The sequence below is a fragment of the Phasianus colchicus genome, chromosome 11 (assembly GCF_987193195.1).
Source record: "Phasianus colchicus chromosome 11, bPhaCol1.hap1.1, whole genome shotgun sequence".
NCBI lineage: Eukaryota > Metazoa > Chordata > Aves > Galliformes > Phasianidae > Phasianus > Phasianus colchicus.
The window spans coordinates 11,555,108-11,579,617 of NC_143446.1; the positions used below are offsets into that span (position 1 = coordinate 11,555,108).

At 45.4% G+C, this 24,510-nt stretch overlaps 2 protein-coding genes across 5 annotated transcripts; one reads left to right on the forward strand and one right to left on the reverse strand.

Annotated features, from left to right (window-relative positions):
• Nucleotides 1-15: 15 nt before the first annotated feature.
• CFAP100 (cilia and flagella associated protein 100) lies at nucleotides 16-16,387 on the forward strand. Of its 4 annotated transcripts, none has more exons than XM_090148242.1 (17): nucleotides 16-105; nucleotides 847-955; nucleotides 1,543-1,722; nucleotides 1,918-2,001; nucleotides 2,800-2,906; nucleotides 4,041-4,233; nucleotides 4,864-4,931; nucleotides 5,536-5,699; nucleotides 6,321-6,401; nucleotides 6,602-6,762; nucleotides 6,841-6,985; nucleotides 7,664-7,712; nucleotides 8,882-9,033; nucleotides 9,824-9,956; nucleotides 10,181-10,383; nucleotides 11,507-11,600; nucleotides 15,876-16,387. In XM_090148242.1, the coding sequence occupies exons 3-17, from the start codon at nucleotides 1,647-1,649 to the stop codon at nucleotides 15,972-15,974; spliced, it is 1,809 nt and encodes a 602-aa protein (XP_090004368.1). In that variant the 5' UTR covers nucleotides 16-105; nucleotides 847-955; nucleotides 1,543-1,646; the 3' UTR covers nucleotides 15,975-16,387. The 4 variants fall into 4 exon arrangements, with proteins under 4 accessions (XP_090004368.1, XP_031463288.1, XP_031463295.1 ...); XM_031607428.2 differs by lacking the exon at nucleotides 15,876-16,387 and adding an exon at nucleotides 11,808-12,104; XM_031607435.2 differs by lacking the exon at nucleotides 15,876-16,387 and adding an exon at nucleotides 11,808-12,101 and having other exon boundaries at nucleotides 6,907-6,985.
• Nucleotides 12,118-23,647, reverse strand: ZXDC (ZXD family zinc finger C). Its single transcript, XM_031607416.2, has 10 exons — nucleotides 22,519-23,647; nucleotides 21,763-21,915; nucleotides 20,974-21,052; nucleotides 20,722-20,852; nucleotides 19,991-20,161; nucleotides 18,994-19,679; nucleotides 18,120-18,204; nucleotides 16,404-16,573; nucleotides 15,235-15,336; nucleotides 12,118-14,632 (listed from the first exon to the last, which is right to left on the reverse strand). The coding sequence occupies exons 1-10, from the start codon at nucleotides 23,630-23,632 to the stop codon at nucleotides 14,546-14,548; spliced, it is 2,778 nt and encodes a 925-aa protein (XP_031463276.2). The 5' UTR covers nucleotides 23,633-23,647; the 3' UTR covers nucleotides 12,118-14,545.
• Between the last annotated feature and the right edge of the window lie 863 nt (nucleotides 23,648-24,510).

The window sequence follows — 24,510 nt, forward strand, 5'->3', positions numbered from 1 at the left end:
GTTTCTATGGCAGCACAAACAGAATATCAACAGCACAGTGCCAGCCGTGTCCCCATGCCTCTGTCCCCATCCAACCACAGCTGTGAGGAGCGTGGAGTCCATGGGGTGAGAAGCCAAAAAATAATGGGGGGAGGGCACCTACATCATTTTCTTTTGTTGTCAGCGTCAGACCTAATGCTGTCCTCAGACAAGAGGAGACAGTGGGCGTCTCATGGGAGATCTCAGGCATTAGCAGCCTCTGCGTGTGAGCTGGGGGTGTACAGGGGGATGGGGCACATCTGTGGGATAGTGCCCCACAGATTGGAGTCACTTCCCATCTCTGCGAGTTACAGCACAGTGTGTATTATTTGAGTGTACTTGTCGTGTACTGGGGGAAGATGGTGGATGAATCTTCTGCTGTCATTTTTAGAATTGTTTGCATGTTTATTTGGTTATTCTGTAAGTCTTTTTTTTTCTGCTGCACAGCAGCTTGATGAAAGGGAAAAGCACTGAATAACTGTTTCTGTAGATTAAAACCCTGGATGCTTTATCTGATTCACGTCCTGCTGGACGCTGATGTGTAGCTACTGAAGCGTAAAAATGTAAGAGGCAGGGAGATATATATGCCAAATGATTCCAGCAACAAAGCAGTTTCTATTTGCATTATAGAGTGTAATAATTGTAATTAGCACAACCAGTGCTTCTGCAGCTTTTGGAATTGTTTCCAAAGTGCTGTGCAAACAACCTATTAGAAAAATCAACAATCTCAGACCAAGAATGTCTTCATAAAGTGAATATTTATAAGTTGATCTTAGAAACGGCTCTGTATCCTTTGCTAAAGGTAATATAAAGTGTTTTTTATTTCAGGGAGCTTCACTGACAGATTATTTCCCACCTGCCAGTATCCTCTGCCCAGTCCTGCTTTCCAGTCCTATTCCTTGTGGCAGAAATTGGAAAAAGCCCGTGGAACAATAAGGTTTTTATGGGAAGGCTTTTGGGTTACACAAGGTGTGCTCTAAGAGGGCCAAACACTCAGGTGTTTGCTACAATCAACCCACATATTTCACAAAGTGTATTCACCAAACACTGCATTTGGAAAGGCTTTTGGAGTGGGTACTTCAAGACCAGAAAAGAAGAGAGGAAAACATTGGGGTGCACTACAGACTGCTTTAGTTCTACCTCAGACTGTCTCATCAGTGCTGAAAGCCTGACACCTGAAGAATAAGACACTAATTGGGCAGCTGCAGAAACACAGCCAATAGGAAACACATCACACCAAGGACATACAGGGAAATTAGGCCAGATGACTTTAGCTCAAAATACATAAAAACTGGAGGCTGTTCAGAGCAAATAATGATGCTTTAAAATAGCCTTAAAACTAGCTCAAGCGGAAGAGGATATTTTCTGCTGTGCTTATGGTCGTGTGGATCAGGAATACAGCATCAGAATTACATCAACTGAATCAGTACCAGGGCTCTGCCTTTTTTGATTCAAAGATAACTGTAACAATGATCTATCTGTTCTCTGTGAGTGAGATCATTACAATTATGCCTTTTCCCCTAGGACCTGCAGCAAAGACTACAAAGGAGACTGGATTCAGAGAGACTAAAAACTAATCTTCGTCGCTTTGCCAGCCTAAAATTAAACGTGACCAAATTTCCTACAACATGTCTGTGCTGTCCAGCAATCATTCAGCCTTATCACAAGAAACCCACAGCACTTACAGTGCTGGAACAGCTTCTGGTGAGAGCTTTAGGGAGTAAAATTGTTGCTTGTGAACCAGCAATGTGCAGATGAAAGCGTGTGTTCGGATCAGAACTGGAGCTCGGTGGTTAAGATCCAGAAAGCCCTGAGGTCCATCACTGCTGTAAAACCTCACTGCATCAGTCTCTGGCAGGTCCCAGTTGATTAATTTGTTTATGCTTTTCTTTGGGCCAGAGTCAGTGATGCCATCTGTATATGAAGAGTCAGTCTGTGAGAGTCTCTCTTCTAAACCTGGAATGGAAACCTACCTTGTGTCAGGTAAGGTCACGATGTTCCAGCAGCTTTCTGTTCTTTGGTCAGAGAGGTCTGTGTTCATACTCTTCTGCCTATGATCAGATAAGACAGGCTCCCAAAAGCTTCAGTGAGTGTTCTGCCCGAGGAAAACAGTGAACAAAGACTTCAGTAAATGAGGTTAGGGTACAGGAAGAGAGAATGCAAGGGAACGAAGCTCTTGACTCTGCCACCAACAGCTCTGCAGAAAGGCAAAGGAATGAATCTTCCCTCCGATAGATCTCCTACTACAGCTAAGGTCTGAGGTCCTTACTCCCTTTTTTCTTGATCACTCAGATACTAATTTGAGCTTGAGCATCTATCAAAGTTGATTTTATATCCCATCATGAAATCATGAAGCCGAGCATCTCCTTGCAGGGGGGTGAACAGTGCCCTGCTCTCCAGAATCAGGCCTGGCTAAAGCTTTCCTATTTTACAGATAAACTAATTGCCTTCAGGCTTTGACAACTGACTAAGGGCTTAAGCTTATATTAACAGTAATGACTTATATCTTAAACTCACATCATTGCCTCTCCTGAGAGGACTACATGCCAACCAGTAACAAGAGATGGAAGAGACCCAGGTGGCACTAAGTATATTGAGGTTGCTAATGTTGGACTGAGTTTGTTAAATGCTAATATAAAATGTTAAAGCGAGCAGTCAACTGCCACCAACCAGAAGCCAACTCAAGAGACGTGTTGCCAAGATGCAGCAGATCAGAGTCCCTTTGCACTAGGTTCTGACATCTTGCCTTGTATCTTCTACATCTTTGTCCATTTCTTGCAGAATTCCCAGAAGAGGATGAAGAATCCATTTACAAAAATCCATTTACAATTCCTCCAGATATTGATATTTTTGCAGTAAGGAACAAGGAAAGAAAAAAGGCAAAGGAGGTACGTATGCATGGTTCTTTACACCCATGTGTTACTCAAGGGGTCCACTAGGGCAGGCAACCAACCAACGTGAAACCAGACCAAGGATAAGAAATACATGCATAAGAAAAACAATACCTGCTAAGTTCAGCTCAGGTTCACCCTTATCAGCTACAAATTCACTGAGATCCATGATATGAGATTAACCTTGCACAGAGCAGTGTGAGCACAGACCTGCTAGTTGCTATCACACTACCTACACACTGTCATTTTGCTTCCATACTCAAAGGTAGATTTGCCACTTTCTCCTGTTTCTGGAGAAGATGCTTGCTAGTGCTGCTAGTGTTGATTATCTACAGAAAGTTTTGGTGCAAGGTCTCTTTCCATTCAGTTCAACAGGCCTAGGAAAAAGGAGGACATGGGCTTCATGCCTTAAGTTTCTCTCCATAAAACAATACAGAATCACAGAATTGTAAGGGTTGGAAGGGACCTCCAGAGATCATCGAGTCCAACCCCCCTGCCAAAGCAGGATCCCTACACCAGGTCGCAATGAATTACAACCCAACAGAGCTGGGTCTCTGGAATGTCTCTGTCTTCCTTATTTCCACTGAGAATTTTCCCTAGGGCACATGATCCAGCAGCACTGGGAAGTCACAGAGAGGTTATGATGTCTCAGAGAGGTCTAAGCGTTGATGCAGCTGCAGAAGCCAAGCAGTGATGTGAAAGCAAGAGGTCTTTGTTACTAAATCACAAAGGGAAGCCTCCTGACAAGCTTAAGCAAGCCTCTCAGCTGACTGATAATCTGATTTTAGCTTGGATTCAAGGTCACTAAGTAGGTACAGGGAAGAGCTCAGCAGGAAGGGCACCAAGGATGTCTGCTGAGCAATGCCCTCAGCCTAACCTGCACCCAAACTGTGCAGAGGGCAATGAATTACAGACCTCAGCCCATGTGAAAGCACTGAGTGTTAACATTTCACCTTCCAGAAAGCCCTGAAGTGGGTTTAAAGAGACTCTCTTAACCCAGACTTGGGCACTTACATCAGCAGGTTATTAGTAGCTGCTAATTTCTAGTCTGTGAATGAACACTTGATGTCATTAAAAGCCACAGCAGACAAAACAGATTATCAATTTGTCCACATAACTGACTGCTTATAGGAACGTGAAAAGATGAAGACCATGAAAATTCATGAGAAAATGACTTGCTCCGTTAAAAACAAGGCAAAGGAAAAAGGGTTTAGGAAAGCTTTGCAAAAGGAAGAGGAAGAAGAAAGCAGAAAACAGGCAACAGATGAAGAGAGACTGAAGATTCTTCAGGAGTGTCTTTCATGGAAGATAGCCCTTAAAAAAGGTAGGTTCTTTGTAGCAGTGCTGGAGTGCTGCAGAGCAGCCTAAATCAAAAATCAAAAAGGGGATGGGACTGGCAGTTAGCTCTAGCTGACCTTGATGAGCTCCTGTAGCCACAGTAGTTTTCTGCTTCACCTTGACAGCCTGTGTGTGGTTGGGCTGTGTCCATCTCGTGCCTTTACATTTGCAGCAGATGTCCTACAACCAGGGCAGCCTGGGTTCCAGCATCCCCTGTGGCTTCCACAATAGCAATAGTGAGCCCTGGAAAGCAGCACAGAAATCAGCTTGCAGGACCTCATGTCATGAGGACGTTTTTACTAAGCTGACCTGGAGCTGGATTTTGGTGGACATGAACCTATCATTTTCTGCCTCTGACAGAGGACTAGCTTTGCCATTAATGTCTAGAGAACCAAATTTGATCTTTGTAAGAACAAGGTTCTCCCCTCAATTCTACTTGTCTTTACAGAGTCCATTTGAAACTGAAAAAACCCAATGTCAAAATGGTATTAAAATAATCAGTTTTGCTAGCTTTGATGCCAACCACATCCATGCTTATAGCTGCTACCATATTCACTGTTCTTTGCATGACCATATTTCTCCCTGTAGTCTGATGAATTTTTTGTCTTCATTTCAGATTATCCATTAGAAAAAGAAACTTTCCGTGACTACATAAATGACAGAAGAGAGATATTTTTACTTGAGGTACTTGGTTTTCTTTAGGAATGTTACTCTCTGCTCATTTAATTATCCTTCGTTGTTGCCTTGGGTTTTTGTTTGTTTTCAAGAGACCCATTGTCTAGAGGTTACATCAGCAGGGCATATATCATATCTCATTAACTTGATTGTCCAAGCCCTGTGTTAAAGACACTTATAGTCTATAGACCATCAGTCCACTAAGAAATGAAATAGGTCATTCACATCATCCAGTGGCTGCCATCCAATTATTTTCCCCTTAATTTGCAAAATACACACATATACTGACCTTTTGGCTTTTGCTCTACTCATATAATTTATCCCTGAGAGCCATTATGAAATCAAAATAATGTTGGAATATTCCCATTATTCATCTCTGTTGCTGTGCTATAACACTGCTGAATCATCTTTGTCACTGCTTATTTGTTGTGTTACTTCTGAAATACCTCCTGGTCTCCATGTACCTAATTTGCTCTAAGACATGTCTTGGTTTGAATCATTACCCTCTGCCAACAACTATAAGGCAAGAAGGTAACCAAGAACAAAGCCAAACCAACACACCTTTAGTATCAACCAATCGATGTGACCATGTTATCCTTTGGGTTCGTTTCAGTATGCCATAGCAGTAAAGAGAGAAGAGATTCAAAAGTTGGAGAACATAGCAAAGAAAGAGGAAAGAAAACTGGAAAAGGCTGAATACAACCTGGAGAAGGATATTGCCATATTTGATGAGTTCCTGAAGGAGAACCATAAAAGCTCCATTCAAGCCCTGAAAATGTAATGGAAGTTGAGGGAACCATCCATGCAACTCTTTTGCATTGGATAAAGGAGGTTTTTTGCTTGACATTTCCCAGAGTGTTTTGGATAGCATCCAACCTCAGATTCCCTGCGTCTGGGTTTTCCCAGAGTTACAGTCCTGGTAGCATTTTCTCTCCACACATTCAATGAAAGAAAGGAAGGAACCAGTAGCTGGGGAATCCCCTCATTACTGAAGCCTTCAATTTGTCTGCAGTGAAGAATCCACCATTGTTCCCACCACTTCTCACAATACTTATAACAGGCAGACTCTTCTCCTTCACCCCTCACAGCAGGAACAGACCCCGAAGCAAAGCAAGCTGGGCACTTTGGCCCATTACACAAAGGCAGAGCAGAAACTGATGCTTAGCAGCAGCCAAATCAGGAACATCCTGACCTGGAAGTGCTGTTGGACCCCATGCTCCCTTTACCAAGGCAGGGCCTTCAGGCAGGAGACAGTGTCACTGATGCTGTGTCTTTACATACAATAGAGAGGTTTCTAGGGTTCCTCCTCATCTTTTTATCCGTGCTATATGCATCTCAGCTCACTACCTCTTTATCGCTAAACTGTTTCGTGGCTCATTTTGCTGTATTTTTCTCTAGTGCTGAAAAAGAATCTGCAGTGAAAGCAAAGAAAATAGTAGAGATCCACGCAATTAGTTCCCAAATAATGAGCCTCCAAAGGTAAGAATCACACCCTATCCCTGCCTAGCCTTTACCAGCCCCTGCAACACAGAGAGGTTCACATTTATCTCCGTGTGCACATGAGGACATGAGCTCCCTGTCGTTTCTCTAGGTGTAGTTGAGTGTTAAGGGTTAAAAAGAACCCGCTCAAGCAGGGGCTTTCCTTCCTGCTAACAAACTGCCCACTTCTCCCACCCCAGTGATATAACCAGATTTGAGAATTCTCTGCGAGAGTACAAGATGTACAGAGACTTCCTCTATCAGCTATCTCCAAAAGAATGGCAGGAGGAATATGAAAAAAAACATGAAAAGAAGTTGAAGACAGCAACCAAAGCTGACAAAGAAAGTGCCTCAGAGAAGGGTAAGTGCCATGGCAGAGCTGCCCACTCCTCTACAGGACAGCCTCATGCTCCAAGTGTCCATCTCCTCTTGTGTCCAGGCCAGGGTCTGACCATTGGGATGAATATAAGAGGTATAAATGTGCCAATTTCTCTGCTGTCCACAGAAAGTTTGAACTCAAGTTTATCATCTGGGACCAGACCGTGGCTCAAAAGCCACCTGAAACCTCTCACAACAGAAAATCTGTAAGTACTTGACAAAAAAAACCCAAACACAATAAACAACAAACCAACCTTAACAAACTTAAATAATAAAGAGAGCACTCAACTGACTGGGAGTTTGGTACAGAGGAAACCTATTCCTTAAAGTAGAACCTGGGCACTGTCCTGGAGCAGAGCTTCTCTGTGCCCTGTTTGTGTCTGAGTTTCTGGTTCGCGCTGTTGGCCACAGTCACCTGTTTGGTCATCAGAGGAGGACCTGGGACACAGCAGACATTGCACTTGCCATCTTTCAGTAACAGGCCCCAGGCAGTAGGAGGCATCCATACCATAGACAGGGCCACCCCTCACACAAAACCACTGCCATTATTGGGCTGCTGCCAAATGGCAGCAGCAATGGGGACACAGGTGGGCCTGGCACTACGGGGACACAAATTGAGGTTTTTGCCCCTCATGTGGGCCAAGGTTACAGCTCCTACTGACCCCTCAGCAGTCCACAGACAGGAGGAGCCATACTTGTGAATGCTCCAGGGAACATTCAGCAGCAAACAGCCAACACGGGAAGCTGCCAGCTACCTGCAGCTGGAGCCAGAGGCTGCTTGTAGGTGTCAGCATTGGCTGCTTGCCTCACTCATGGTATATTAACAAGGTCTCTTTTGAGTCGTCGTTTCTCTGAGGGCCTGATAACACAAAATGCTTTTTCAGAAATTCATCGGAGGATCAAGAGAGTGAAACCTTCTCGGATGAAGATGAGGTCAGAAGCCTTACACTGAAATATTTAACTTTGTCCTGTGTCACATACTGACATTACTGATTTCCATCACCTTCTAACCATTTTTTGTGGGATTGAGGTGTTACCATAGCCAATAACTATATGTTTATTTATGTATGAATATTCATGGTTTTAGCAAGCCATATTTTAAATATTTTGGCTTAGCTTTTCTTCTCTCTTTTCCAAAACCCTACCATCGTTTCAAAGCTCCCCACCCTGCAACAAGATATGATATCAATAGGAGGCATTGAGATTAATGAAGTTTTCACTATATCCAGAAGGGAAGATTTCTCACTCAAATGTTTGCAACACTTTTTGGTCACCAAAATGCAACCTGAAATGAGCCTTACCACCTGCTTTTCTTGAGTTCACCACATTGGCTGCTAAGGACAAATTTCACTGCCCTTGTCTGTAAGGAGGCAGGGCTTCAGAAATAGGCCTGGCCCTGGAGAGAAGGTTACAGGAGTGAAAAAAAAAAAAATAAATCAGCAGGTGCAAAACACTCACCTTTCAGCACCCACAGCCACTGCCATAAGAAACCAGCGAGCCACTCTGCTGCATGACAGAACTTCTTTAAGGTAGGCCAGGGTCTGCTCGGTAATATCCCCTAAGTAAGCACATTTAATTGGGGTCACATAGCAGTCAGTGTCTGGGGGCCGTGCCTGACTGTCCTGCTGGGGGAAAACCACAAATAACTCCAGTAAGCAAAGGCACCAGGGGGCATTTCCCTCGTTCCTCTCACCCAGATTTACGTTTTCGTCTGGAATAGAGAGAAAAGGGTCACAAAAACATTTTATTTTGATATTGAACGGTTTCTACATTCCAAAAACCATGGAAACGTCTCTTTCCGAGAGTGAGCTACAAATTACATGTTATTTAGGCAACATTTCTGTAGAAAAATAATACCTTTTTCAATACTGACCAATGCTGTTAAACAACACATGCAAGCTTTAGGGCACCTTCTTCAAATCAAAGCTGCAGAACAAGGATGAGCTGAGGACAAAACCTCCAGGTTTACATAGTTATGTTTATATGGACAGAGAAAGAACAGCTGGGATCAGGAGCACAGGCGAGGCCCTTACCTTGCTTATATCCTTATTGCAATGTTACACAAGCAGTTATTTATAGATACCACACATTTTCTGTTTCAGGAGCCTGAGCTGTATTTTACCGACCCCCAGCAACTGCTGTCTATTTTCACGGAGATGGAGGAACAGAACTTCTCCTACTTCTGTAATTTCCAGGAGATAGAGAAAGAAATGAATGAGCTTCAACACATCTTCATCAACACACAAAAAAGGAAGTGAGTGTGATCCTGTAGCGAGTGGTGGGAGGGGGGTCCCTATTGCCCCAACTTTCAAACGGTCCTTTGTGTTGGAAGGGTCCCTTAAAGGCCATCAGTCCAACTCCCCTGCAATGAACAGGGACACCCACAGCTCCATCAGGTGCTCAGGGCCCATCCAGCCTGACCTTGGCTGTCTGCAGGGATGGGGCACCACCACCTCTCTGCCAGTGCCTCACCACATTTACTGTAAAGAATGTCTTCCCTATCAGAAGCGGTGTACTCACACCTTGGTGTACAGTCCTGAAGGCACAGGCTGGGGAGCTGGTGCATGCAGCACTGGGGGATGTAAGCAGGAAGGATGGTGTAATTCTTCTAAGGGAAGATCAAAGGCAGAAACAAGGCTCATCCTGAGAGATCCAGACCAGTACCTGTTTTGACTCAAATCCTTCCTAGAGGAAGGCAGCAGAGACCCGAGTGTGATTGCAGATGGCAGGCAGACACACCTATTCTCATTTGAAGTGCCTCTCGTTTGAAGTGAGTGCTTTTAAACGGAATCTACTTCCCACACTGACTTGTCACAAAACCTACAGCATTACTTAGCTGTGCTCCCTCTCCCCCCACACACAGTAACTCCTATCCCAGAAAAACCCAATCTGCTCTCCAAGCCGAGGTGCAAGTCGCCCAGAAATGGAGTGTAGTGATGCTTCCACCTACCGGCAGCATCGGGGACAACCTGGGTGGAAGCAGCAGAGATACCAGATGTTTTGAGATACTGTTTTCCAAACAGCTCCTCTCTCTTCTGACTCAGGGATCGAGAGAGAGCGCAGCTGGAAGAAGTTTTGCTCACCTTGAAATCCACTGTCACCAAACTGGAAGAGAGAGCAGCAGACCTGAAGTTCAAAGTTGAAGACTTTTCCTCAGAACACAAAGCTGATGTCCAGGTACACCCCAAGGTTGAGGTAAAGCAGGACAGCACAGCCATGATGAGCTGCTCCTCCAGCTGTAGCCATCCATCCCAGGCACTGCTAAGCAAAGCAAGAAGCAAACAATCAAGCTCTAAGAGAAAGCATTCTGGTTTCCTTCTCTATTCTTTTAGAGGGATATAGTTGTTCTAACCATGCAGGATCCAGCTGGTGCATCTCACTGTACCTCCTCTTTTCTCTAGGATAAAATGCTTGCAAGCTTGAAAAAAAAGGTGCGGGAGATCTATGGTCACTGCGTTGGAGAAAGCAGGGAAGGCATGGAGATAGTGCAGATGTTAGCAGCAATAGAAAAAAAGCTCATTGAGTTACTGGACAACCTGGAAAGAATTCCACCTGCAAAGGTAGCAGAGATTGAAAAAGCCAAGAAAAAAGAACAGAGAATGAGGTAAGACAAGAACTCCTAGAAATGAGGCCTCTATTTTTAACTACTGACAATCAAAATCAAAGCCCCTGAAATAGCCAAATTTGTCAGATCAACCTAGGAAACATTAACAGTAATCTGAAAGCCCAGGGGACCCCACATCCCAATTTAGCTCTCTGATAACTTCACACTCTCCAGAGCTGCATTAGGAGAGGCCAGGCATGTGCCTGTATCATGAATGGGAGGGCAAGATCTGGAAGAAAATGTCTTCTCAAAACTATGATTCTCACTGAATTTGTACAGAAGACAATTTGAATTAATAATATTTGAACTGATTGGACAAAAAATGACTCCTCTGTTTAAGAATATAGGGCACTTGTAAGCAATGCCAGCTTTCAAATGTTTCTTCTACAGATCTCCACAGTTTAAATTGTGCTTCTTAATTAAAACAGGAGCCAATTAACACAACAAATTTATGTTCCTAGATATTGCCATTGGCTCTGTTACACAAATGGAAGTTCCCATGCAAACAGCAAAGATGTAACTGGGGAGCTGACTGTATCTGGCCACCCCTGGGTAAATCAGATTCATTCAAGAAAAGTCATTTGAGAATTTAAAGCCAAAGTGACATTTTCCTTCTTCTTTCTCTGAGTCTTTCTTCGCCTTCATGGTAGAAAGGATGTAACACTTCCTCCCTACGTTCTGTGAATGATTTTGTACTCTTCACTTACAAAAGAAATGTGGCCCTGGAGATACCCAAGGTCAGGCTGGATGGGCTCTGAGCACCTGATGGAGCTGTGGATGTCCCTGTTCATTGCAAGGAGTTGGACTGATGGCCTTTAAGGGTCCCTTCCAATTAAAATGATTCTGTGATTTGATGAAGCAAGACACACTTATTCTGCTCTGGGGATGGAACAGAAGAATCTGTGAATGAATCTGACCAAACCTTGGCCCCAGCCTGCCTCCAAAAATCAAAACAAAAAACTAACGAAACAAAAACCTTCAAAGAGCATTTAAACCCAGCATTGTCTATATCCAAATCTCTGCATTCCAGTGGTCTTATACTGTTAGACAAGGAATGGGTCAAAAGCATATTTGTATATCTGTGCACATTCCAACCTCCTTTTTTTTTTGCTCCCTTCAAAAGGCTGAGAGAGGAAAAGGAACAACAGCAGAAGCAGATGCAGGAGGAGAAACTGCAACGGGCCATGGAGAGAGCACAGGCAATCATGGAGAAAAAGGTAAGCACAGCAATCCATAGGAACACACCTCACCTCTGCAGCCCACTTTGGGGAAGATGGGGCACACAAACACCAAGCATTAAAAGGGGGAGGGACTCAACCCTGCCAGGAACACAGCTAGCAAGGAGCACGGTCCCCAGCAGCAAGAGGATCCTACAATACCCGTGGCTCGTGGTGCTGAAACACGTGCTGCTTCTTCCTCCGCAGACCGGCAGGAGGCTGATGTTCCGTTCCAGCCCACCTGCCAGGAAGGAAAAGAAAAAGCAAAACCAAGAACAAAGGGATAAGGAGAAAGAAGAAATACTGTACTATTTTACTTGACAGCACAGCTTTTACTACTTAACGTAGGGTTGATAGCACTCTAGAAAAAGGTTTCTGTAGCTCCAGTCTGGGCTTAAGCTATTTGCACTGTGAGAACTTCATAGCCTCGTGAAACTCCTAGTTCTGCAAGGCCCCAAGAATGGAGCAAGTGTCAGGCAACCACTCGTTGTTTTTCTTAACTAAGGAAATAAAATAAAATGCTCTTAATTTGCTTCTTTGGCTCCTGCTAGCAACACTTTTCTCATTCAGTTGTTGATGCAAATAGCTCTATCCCTAAAAACCTGACCAGTGTCCTGGGTAACAATTTTGCCACGGCACAACTAAGCCAAGCACTTACCATTTATTATAACCACAAATCAGGTGAACAGCTATAAAATGAAGTCTCTGCCTTAATCTGAAGGATGGATTGGTGGACTCCACTCCACTACTGTGAAGATACAAACAAAGGAGAAAAAAAACACACAAGCTCTACAGAAACAAAGCCACTGACCATTAGCTTTATGTCAGGTGCAACCATATAAAGAACAATACCCAGTGACAAACTGACTATAAAAAAAAGCTTTATTAACCCTTTTGCACCAGTAGTTCTTTAGGCATCCATTGCCAGCAATGGACTTCAAGCCAAGTGATCCAATTGTCGGCCCCAAGAGGTTAGCACTTTACATTCATTTACAAAGCTGAGTGAGGTACATTTTCAGAAGTAGAAAGATTAAGTTGCAAGTCCCATAAAAAGATGGAGTGTTCCTTGGCCACTGTATTAGATTAAGAACTGGTATGGTCCTTGAGAACAAAATAACACAGGCATTGGCAGCTTGGGAGTCTCAGCTTTTAGAGACAGAGCACAATGAGCACTGAGGAAGAATCAGTTGTCCCTTCAGCATGATTCCTCCTCAACCTTCCTACCTTCCAGGAGAGGATTCTATGTTGTGGTCACAGCCATCAAGTAGATGATCTCCCCTACCAGCGAGTTTGGTTTGGAAACCCCACCTGAGAGGGTAACAAGAATCCCTGGGCATAAGCTGTAAACTCAGGATGAAAGGAACAGAGACGCCTCAATGCTCAGATACTTAAACAAAAGATAGAAAAATAAAACTGGTTCAACCAGAGGATAAAATACTGTCTAGAAATTGGGATCTGATGTTGGATGTAACCTGCATACTTTTTTTTCCTCATTAAGTCATCAACCAAAAAAAGCATTTTTCTGGACACATACATAGTTCAAAAGGCACAGGAAGTAAAAGCTTTTCTGAATGACCTCATGTGAATATAACATCAGTATAACTGTCAAATAAATATGTGCAAGATTAGAAAGATCACAATGTTCTTCTGCATGACATACCTTATTCTGTAGAAACAGACACATATGTGCATACACACACACCTCATTGAGAATAAAAAAAAAACATTACATACACCGTTTTATCAAATTCCTATACATCATTTTATAGGCATTTAGTACACCACCATGAGAAACCTTTAAATTACTACCTTAAAATGTAACCAAAGGCTGTTTTTATTTCCCCCCTTATACAATTCTATACTCAGGTGTTTGCAGTCAAGTTCAGTATGTACAACCTCTTCCACTGCCCTCCAGGAGAAATAGCAGTTTTTCAGTGGGGCAGATCTTACTAGCTAACAGCTCTTTTTCCCCTCCTATGAAATTGTAACAACTGCATATTCTGTAAACCTGCCAAAAACCCCACATGCATGTGATACTTTGGGATATCAGTAAAGAACAAGTGATGACAGAGTTAAAAAAATAATAATAATAAAATATATAAAAAATAAGAAGGTAGTGGCCAGTTAACAAGCAACTTGGCAGCAGTTCGTAGATGAGACATAATCAAGGTGCTTAATTTACGTGACGGTGAAAATCCGTCCCAAAAAAGGGAACACAAAGATAAAAAATCAACCTCTCTCAGACATTGTTGGAGTCTTAGCTCATCACTTACAGTGAGTACAATTCTATTGCGTTTCTCTTTCAAGATTTGCTGGAAGAATTCAGCAGATTATTTGGGATGAGGGAACAAGGAAAGGGAGAAACTCAACATGAGCTACAAACTGATTCACAGCTAAGTCAACATTTAGAATCTAGCTTCCTAAAATAAAAACCTTAGAACGTTTCATTTTCATGGTGTAGGGCATCAGCTTTGTTACATGTGACACTTGATTCCAGTTTTCTGCCAAAACATGGGGGCCAGAACAATCTGTGCACGTGCGTGCGTGCAAAATATCTGTAAATTTTAGGAAAGTTTGAGCTCTCGTAGGCAGGATTATTAATTTCTGTTAGCTGCAGAATACTTGCTTTCCTCTGAAAACAGTAAATATTACCTCAGTTTGAAGTTTAATCGAGTACTTCTCCCTGAAACAATACTGTACAGCAGCCTGCGTTGGGCTGTGACCACTAGGCAGATGGGTTATACTACACAGGCACATCAAGTAGGATTTACACTTGTTAAGAAACCCTTTCAGCTGTAACTGTCTTTAGCAAATTGCAAAAAGCGCAACCATAATCCAGTACTCCTAGTTTTTCTATTTTCTTCAGAAGAAGACCCACAGAGTTATCTTATTTTGTTGAGACATGATTGCTCAATTAACTTTCAAGTAACTGTCCTTAATAATGGTCATTCCAGATCCTGTAAGTTTATTGTGCTTCCAGTGAACTGAGAGTTATCAGAACCTGCATCGTCTTCAGCAGAATTGTGTGGTTCCTGTTGAAGCAGAAAAAAACAAAAAACAGCATAGAAGTTCAGTACTTTCACCACTTAATGCTTATCAGTGAGAACATCCTGACATTAACCCAAGATCAGAGAAACGCTCTGTATTGTTTGCACTGTTCCCACCTTTCCTACTTTGGTGACCCACTCAGACACCACTTTTCTGTTTTTCTTCATCTAACTGCCATTCCAAAGTAGACACCTCTCTGACATCTAGAATCAAGATTTTGTTTTCTCACTTCCCACCCTTCCTGCAGGCCATTAGACACATATCAGTTCTGATACTCTCTCCTGACCTGCACAGTATCTGCAGGATAGGATAAGGATAATAAGGATGGGACACTCCAATAATAAATTAGTAACATTTTGTTATTCATTACCACTAACAGAGGTAGAAAAACAACCACCTGTGACATGTCAAAGGTTGGTAACACACACAAGATAAGCCTTGCAGTACACTTCTCTACTTCCTGCAATTGAATCTGAACTCCTAGTAGTAAACAAGGTGTTTCCATTAAGCGGAACATCAGTGTTTAGAATGAACTATTCACTTTTCAAGCAAGGCCAAAAAACCCAGTGGCTCTGATATGCTGTACCTGAAGTATGTGAACAGGTAAATCCACCGTGAGCTGAGAATGTGATGAGGAGGACTGAGAGCTCAGCTGAAAGGGCAAATCTCCCTCTCCTGAGGGATCATCCTGTGAAGGTAGAAATGCGATGCAGTTAGAAGAGTTCGAAGCATCTCAGCACAGAAAATTCCATTCAACTCCAGAGTCTTAAAAAAATTGATAAAGCCACTGCACTGTACTAGTGTAAGGCCTACATCCACAAAGATAAGAGAAATCTTAACTACCACTTAAATTAAAACCTTATTCAGTGCACAACCTATTGTCCCTATTATAATCAACTTGGAAAATTGTCACGATCTGAAAGGCAAGAAATGATTCACCTTCCATTATATTTAAGGCTCAGACATAAGCTACAAGTTTCACCATGCTACGTGAAGGTCATACTTAACAGAAATGTTACATTTACACCCACCAGAAATGAAGAACTCCCCCCATTGCTTCTTCTGTAACAAATCTTGTTAGGAACAAAGCAGAAAGAACATATCATCTCTCTGGATACTACACAGATACGTACCAGGCTAAAAATGTACTGCTCAAAACACTCCACTAATCAGTCCATGCAGTTTATTAGGTACTTTTAGACAGAGAAATCTTAATTTTTATTTCAGCTGTTAAGAGGAAAATCAGTTTCAGCTGAAACTTCATTTTGTGGGAATTTTCACATCACCTTTATTAACTTTGTATATGAGAGAGATGGAGCAATGTGAAACATTCAGTGGAAAGAGGGAACAAGAAGAGAGTGCACACATTCTCAGCAGAGAGAAAGACTAGAAGAAAAAGTTGTGCCCAAGAAGATGAACAGAATGCTCCTCCCTGCAGTTACAGTGCCCACTGCATGATCCAGGCTGGACTGAAAATATTTGCGCTAACAAAATAAAAATATCTAATTCCACAGCCCATTGGTTCTAGTCCCAGCAGCTGCATGATTGAATCAGCTCTGTTTTCAGGCTTTTCCAGACTGCTCTAAAGCCATTTTTCTTATAAACTCCCCATGAGAGTGTGGGCAAGTGCCCTGATGAACAGAGCACACACTGAAGATCTCTGATTCCCATCTAGAGGAGTACACGTTTCGATTCTTCTACAGATGCTCCAGTTAAAATAACAGGGTAAAGATGTTTCCTCCCCTCAGTTCTCACCTGAAGAAGCTGAATTTGCACATACTGTGCTCCCGTTGCAGGGTCCCTTATTGTCAGCCCTCCATTTGGCTGAACGTTGCCACCCAGCCGACCACCAGGAGCAGGCGATGAGAAATTGGTGGGGCTTACTTTACCACCCTTGCTTTTCCTCTGACCAGAGCCAGTTGTCCCTTAAAAAATAATTAAAAAAAAATAATATTTAGGTGGTCAGAAGCAATTTGCCAAAGTTTCTTGCCTGTGTTTTTCCATTTTATGCAGTCAGTTTACCCTGCCCCACTAATCGCACTACGTGGGAAATACCTGGAACAGTACAATGCAATTAAGCACCATCTGACAGCTAAAAGGCCACACAGCAATCAGTCAATGAACTCCAACTGCTGACTGAGCAGTTATTTTACATGAATGCCATAAAACCACATCACAAACTGCTAAGCTTAGGGCCCTCCTCTCTGGTAGCACAGAAATGCCAACACATTTGCACAGATATAGAAAGGAATTGGAAAGTGAAATTGCATTTTCCATTTTTTATTTTTCTATTCATTTCCTGAAAAGTTATGTACATCATTTTTTCAAATCATAAAAATAATAATAGATCATAGTGAAGCTCATCTACTTCCAGAAGGAAATATGAAGGAAAGGATGAACCAGCTTCACACAGCTAGCTGAAAGCCACCAAGCTAATAAAAAATCAACATAATGGATAAAATCCTGTCATCTGTTTCTCTGATTTTTAATCTACAGTAAATAAAAGGCTCGGGTAACCTCATTTTAAAAACAAACTTCACTCCACAGTGAGTATGTAGTCTAGTTAAACTAATGGGAAATACAAGACTTCTGATCACTGTGAGAATCACATTGTGGCATTAAGGCAACAGCAGCTGGTGAGAGGCTGACTACTAGGGGACTAGAGTAAGAAAGGAAATTGGGATGTTCTGAGACCATCACTTCACTTACCTTAACAATTATCACCTTCCCTTTTACAGAGCTAGCAGATACAAGAGGCAGCAACAACTAAACCATACATAAAACAGAACAGATTTTCCATCACAGCACTAAGGGGCAGATGTAATTCAGACACTTGAGATTGTCCCCAAGCATAGTGAGCCACCAATCACATCTCATCTGACAAATCCACACTGGACAGCTTTTACTTTTTAAGAGAAAGGCAACACACCTGAAATCATGACCTAAAATATCACCCTGCTCTCTACAAGGCTTTGATGTAATGGAGAGGTTTGAGTACTTCTAGATAACTGAAAAAATAAATTTGAAATAAACTCCCTAATGCTGCAGAGACATTGTTACTATGCAAAAAAAAAAAAAAAAAAAAAAAACAAACAAGCAAAACAAATCCTGCTGATCTCTTCATTATCTGTACAGAACAGAAGAGAATTTACAAGATACGATCAAAAGCATGAACAATGGAAAGCAAAAAAATCTTTTTTTGGTTGCTTTAATAACAAAAATCAAAAGCAGGTGAGGGGAAAGAGGGATATTACCTTTATAACAACCACAGAACATAAGGTGAAGATTTCTTTGCAAGTTTACTGTGGAACTGGTGTTCCACACTTAACAGGTGGCATGCCATGTGCATAATTATTTTAACTACCAATAAATGGATATGGTACTTAAAAGTATACTCAGATACCAGTTCCTATTTCACTGCCAAACCCTTTTATAATTATGTTTAGCACATATAACATGATGTCTTCTCACCTGTGCTGCTCCCATTCCCTTTTTGTTTTCTTTTCTTGGCCAGCTGAATGGCTCTGTAGTCTGTTCTCGCAGACCCACTGCTCTCCTAAGTTTAAAAGAAAAAAGAAGAAAAAAAAAAAAGGAAAGAAAAAAAAGCCAAGAAATGCATATATTTCGAATGCAAGAAAAAGCCAAGACAATGGAACCATACTGATGAGTTTCCAGTAGTGGTTATCTTATATTGCAAATACTGAATTCTATATTCCCAAACTCTTCCGATTAGTCTCAGCGAGTTCCTTGTATTTAATATCTGGAGTTCAACACAAAAGGAAGTTATCTTCATAATTATAAGAATTCATTTTTTAATAGGGTAAACACGGCAATAGAAGGAACACTTCATGCTGTAAACAAACAGGCCGCCAACAACATGATAAAGCAAAGTGGGAAGAGTATTTGAAACAGCTATGGGAATGAAGGCTGAGGAGAAAACGTTTCAGTTTCTCTCCCAATGCAAAATCTTTCCCTGTATGTAAGTAATGTGAGATACCATGTCTTCTCGGCCTTGGGTTTTCTTGCAAATCCCATTTCATCCTCAGATAAACGGATGGTTGCTTTCTAAAACCCCTACTCTAAAAAGCCTTCACTTCACTCTCCCCACCAGAATTCCAGTTTTTCTTAATCTTTCTTCCAAATTTTCTCATCACCACACTGCAGCTACTTCTGACAACACACTGCTCAACGTCACATTCTACGTCCTTCATCAGAAACCATCCAAAACACATCACCTGCAGAAACCAAAAGAAAGGCCTGCCTAGAAGGTGTGAGTAGCAGTGGATATCCCCAAATTCAGGACGTCTCAGTCATCTAAGGGTAAATGAATATAGCTACTGCGTACCAAAAACGAGCTGCCAGTCATTGTGCTAAGATCCATTTCTTTCTGAGCGCTGTAGCTTCCTGGAGGGTTGGAGAAAACAAACTGAGTCACTACTTTGCTGCCCTCTTGCTGACCAACAACATCTGAGCTGGGAAGCAAATTCCGTTCCATTTTAGTTGGTGTCAGTAACTCAGGCACATTGGTACCACCAAGGCTGCTAGAAGGAGTCAAAGTGGCTGTGTCAATTGTTAAATTATTGCTGGACGTCAAACCGTGCACATCCTGACTGGGATTCCTCACTGACAGCGACGCCAGTGAACCCAAGGCTTCAGCGTTGACAGTCTGTACATCATCCAAATTTAAAGTGCTTTGCTGTAGAACTGTTGTCCCAGTTCCCAGCAAGAGAGAACTGTCCAGGCTCTGTGGCATATCACTGCTGGCAACCAGTATCAAGGGATCAACTGCCTGGCTTAAGGAACTGCTACTGACAGGCAGGTTTCCTCCAAGAGTTGAGCCTACTGAGGCAACATCTATGGTGACAATTCCAGAGTTCACTAAAGCCATGTCTGTTGAGATTCCCGAATTGTTGCTGGACACGTTAGAGAACAGGGAAACGAGGTCTATGTTGCTGAGGTCGCTGTGTCCTGGACTGGTGAGCTCACTGCTGGGTGTGAGGGAGCTGGTTGCTTCGAGCTGCGTCAGGAGATCTGCAATGGAATACAGTTTGGACGTTTTTAATTGCTGGGACAAAGAAAGAAGGAAACAGTTTGACTTACCATGAGAACGACTTGTGAAAATTTAAAAGAAATACAATAGAATATTACCCATCCTTAGGGAACCCAATGACAGTAGAACATGCAACAGCACACTAAATTCAAGTTTTTGGGGAGGGTTTAGTTATAAATCAGAGCTTTCATCAGACACTGAGAATGAAAGAATATGAATGATCAGATGAAGAAGATTTTAGAGACACTGAGTTGGTCTGCTGACCTCATACAGTTTGAAACAAATCCCCTACCTGGGCTGAAGTTGTGTTGTTTGACCATATGCGTTTTCATACTGTGCTTAGAAGTGAACAATTTATTACAGCTGGATACAGGGCAGCGAGTCTTTAATGAGTCCACATCCTGAAGATGTTTTTTGGAATGAATGTACAGACTACTCCGTGCTGAGAATTTTGCACAACAGCCTGCAAGAAGATACAGATGGCTTTAAGGATTCAGCTAGTTTCAGCCTGACGTTCAGGGTTAGTGTCTCTACAAAACAAATCACAACAGTGCTGCAGAACTCTCTGTTGGTCTGTAGCATCTGGACATACATTCAGAGGACTCAGAAGAAAGCCAAATATACGACCTCTCGTTTTACATCAAGGACATCTCAGTGGATAGGACAGCTCAGCAAGCCACTTCTGACAAGAAGAAATGCTAAGTCACTCAATATATTCCTTCCCAGCTGTGGCATTTTAAATTAAAATGCTTGGTGACAACTGCTGGTAAAACCATTAAAAGGAGAAACAACCACCAAGAAGAGCTGTTTTACTTTGTGAAGATGAATATTCCAGATCATACCCAATCTTCTACACTCCTGGAATCCAACTGAAGTGATGGACCTTCAGTTTTATCTCTTCAGACTCTGTTAGAAGTCTCCCTCTGATCCCGTAACTAGCTTGCGTTTGGGGAAAAACACACAGCTTTCCTCTATTTACACAGCACACACCAGTTACCAGTTAATGCAAGAGTTGAGCAGTACCTTCTACTGGGCACTCAAATGGCTTTGTACCAAGGTGGGTTATGCTGTGGCCTTTCAGGTGTTCTGCTCTTGTGAAGGACTTCCCACAGCCTTCTACCGGGCACGTGAACCTCCTGTCATCTTCGTGTTTCCTATAAACAAACAGAATCACCATCAGCAAGACCACATCCACTGCTTGACTACTGGAAGGAAAAACAAAACCTAACAAACAGAGAAGGACTTAGAATAAACAGCACAATCTGAAAATGCTACCTCTTGTGTCGCAGCAGCTTGGACATGCTGGTGAAAGACCAGCCACAGCCTTCGAAGTCGCAGATAAAAGGCCTCTCACCTTAAGCAAAGAAAGGTCACATTAACAATACCAAATCACACACCGGTATTAGATTAAGAAATAACCAATACTCCTTCAATTCAGTTATTTTAAGGCTATAAGACCAACCACCACCTCAGGTAAATCACATACAAGCAGTGATGCCCCCTCTCCTCCACAGTCAGCACTTTCTTTACCTAAAGGCCACTGCATATCTCCATATGCATCACGGAGCACAGATCATTATCAGTACATCTAATCTAAAACCTGTGGTCTCCGTTTTGTGCTCTTTGCATTCAACACAGCCATTCTACCTTTCCCCGTCTGTTTTCCAAAACCTGACCTTCCTCAGTGCTCTCCCCATTTTCCCCCAGTACTCCACAACTACGTTGAATGTGCTCCGATAACCAGTGACAGCACTGTTCAAAATGAACGACTGGAAGCTCTTTTCCTGCTTTCATGACCCACAACTCTATGCTGAATATTAAAGTACAAAGAGCTTGAAGTTAGTTGCATCATTTCTATGACCCTTCACTTAATCAAAATGACACTTCTTACACTGTAGAGCCACAAAACCAGGAAAGCCAAGGACAGCAACAAGTCCACGACAGCCCACACCATCCCTCCCACCTCTGTGTCCTTCAGCCCTTCCAGCACACCAAATCCCACTGTTCACAGCCCATCCTTTATGTGCCTTCCGCAGGCACATATGGCCCTGTTCCCATGAGTACCTGTGTGGCTCCTCATGTGGATTTTCAGCCGACACGCTTTGTCATATTGCTTGTTACAGCCTGGGAATGAGCAGGAGAACTGCTCCTGCTCCCTGAAGTGGGCACGATTGTGGGAGAACAGTGCGCTCACTGTGATAAATGTCCTTTCACAGCCTGGAGAAAGACAGGAAACAAACAGTGCACCAGGCTGGTACGCAAGTGCACCAGGAAGGATGCTTTCATACAATCGTTAAGGTCGGAAAACACCTCTAAGATCGACTCCAACTGTCAACCCACAACCACCATGCCGACAACCACATCCCTCAGTGCTGCATCTCCACAGCTCCCAAACACCTCCAGGGACAGTGACTCCACCACCCCCTGGACAGCAGTGCCAGTGCCTTATCACTCCTTCTGAGAAGAAAGTTTTCCTACTGGCCCTCCTCAATATCATATCCAGACCCAGAAGAGACAAACAGGGTTACAGTTACTCGGCCAAAGCAGGCAACCGACACCTGCGTAAGATGCACAACCCAAGGCTGGCGCTTCCACTGCTGGCGTTCCAGCACCCCAGCACAGCAGCACCCCTCGATCCCAAACTTCCCCCTTGTCAACGAGGGTGACAAGGAGCGAGGCATCCCCGGAGGCTCCAAAGGGAGAGGAAAGAGAAGCGGCAAGGAAGCAAAACGAGCACAGCCGGGACCCCGGGCGAACCCGAGGGCGGCCGCACGGGGACGGAGGGGACGGGGAAGGCGCGGAGCTCCGGGCGCGGCTTACCGGGGAAGTCGCAGCGGTACGGCCGCTCGGGCTCCAGGTGGCTGCGGCGGCGGTGGGCGGCGAGGCGGGCGGCGCTGGGGAAACGCTGCCCGCACGCCTCGCATTTGTGCGCCGCCTCCTGCTCGTGGGCGCGGCTGTGGGCCCGCAGGTTGTAGACGGTGGTGAAGCGCTTGGAGCAGCCGGGCGCGGCGCAGGCGAAGGGCCGCAGTTTGTCGTGCGAGTGCAGGTGCCGCCGCAGCTTGTAGGCCGTGGCGAAGGACCAGGCGCAGCCCGGCACCGGGCAGCCGAACGGCCGCGCCGCTCCCCCCGCCGCCGCCGCCGCCCCGCGGCCGTCCTCCCCTCCGCCTCCGTGCGCCGTCAGGCGGTGCAGCCGCAGCTGCTGCTTGCGGGGAAAGGCCTCCCCGCAGCGCGGCTCGGGGCAGGGGAAGGCCGGCGGGGAGCGCGGCCGCGGGACGCCCGGCGGGGGCTCGGCGGAGGCGGCGGGCGGAGGCGGCGGGGCCGGGGGCGGCGCGGCGCTCGCGGCCTGCTCGGCGCCGGGCCCCAGCGTCAGCACGCCGTTCTCGATGCGCACCACCAGGCTCTGGTTGTTGATGGTGATGGTCCCCGAGAAGGAGCCGTCCTCCGCGCCGCCGTCGCCGTCCCCGTCGCCGTCGCGGGGCGGCGGGGGAGGAGGAGGCGGCGGCGGCGGCGGAGGCGGCGGCGGCGGCGCGGAGCCGGGGCCTTCCTCGGGCGGCTCCGCGGGCGGAGGGCCGGGCCGGGCGCGCCCCGCTTCCCCGCCGCCCGAGCCGGGCTCGGCGCTGCCGCGCACCACGTTGAGGACGAGCAGCAGCCCGTCGCCGTCGGGCGCGGGGCCCGCCGGCGGAGCGCTGGGGCTGGGAGCCGGGCCGGCGCCGGGCTCCGGCTTCTCCTCCACCAGCAGCACCGGGAAGCTCACGTAGAGGCCCGACGCGGCGCTGCTGGCGGCGGAGGAGGAGGCGGCGGCGGAGGCCGCCGGGTCCCAGTCGGGCGGAGGTGGAGGGCGGCCCGGGGCGGCGGGCGGCGCGGCGGGGCCGCCATGTTGGGCGCCGGGCCGGGCCCGGGCCGCCTCCGCGGCGGGCAGCCCCTGCGTTTCCATCTTGGGGGTCCCTGTAGCAGCGGCTGAAACCGGAGCCGGGGGGCGGGGCCTGGCGCGGTCGGCGGGGAAACGCGGAACGGCGGAGCGGAGCGGAGCGGGAGGCGCCGGAGAAACCCGGAGCGCGGAAATCCGGAGCGGGGCTCGGGCGGAAAGGGGCCGCTCGGGCCGGGGTATGAGGCGTGGGGAGGCCCTGAGGGATGCGGAGCTCTGCTGGGAGCGGGTGGGGCTGCTCCTGCCCCAGGGAGCCTCGGAGCTGGGCAGCACGGGGAGCGAGGGGCCGCAGAGGGAAATGGCCTGTGAAGGAGGAAGGGAAGGACAGAGGGACGAGGAAAGCGTGATGGTAGGAAAGGAGCTCTGAAATCGTGCTCTGATAGTGGCGTTGGTTCAAATCAGGCAATCGAGAGCTCTGCAGATCTAGCTAAAGCATAGAAAGGCAGCTGAGCGCTTGGTTGTTTTATTTTTCATTCTACTTCTCATTCTCATTTTCAGCTCTGTTGTGGCTCTCCAGTCCTAAGCAGAAGGAGAAACCACGCCGTGCTTGTGGTGGAAATCATGCTCCGGCGGCTGTGAGCCCTTCGAGCGGTCCCAGCAGGTGGTGCTGTGATCCTTCCAGAGGGCAAATGCCAGGGGAACTATTCTGCGTCAAATCTCTGACAGCAAGCAGGGCGAGCTGCTGTCCAGCCGCAGGTGGCTGCGGGGTGCTGGTGCTTCCTGCAGTACAGCTGTGTGCACACAGAGCTCCTCCCTGCAGCTGCAGAGCTGTCCGTGCAGCTTCAGCCTAGGAGCTCAGCCTCCCGTGAAATCCCCCTAAGCTGTCACAGGGCCTGGGTCAGCCCTACTTGTGGCTGCCGCTGGCCCTCCTGATCTCGCTGCAGAGG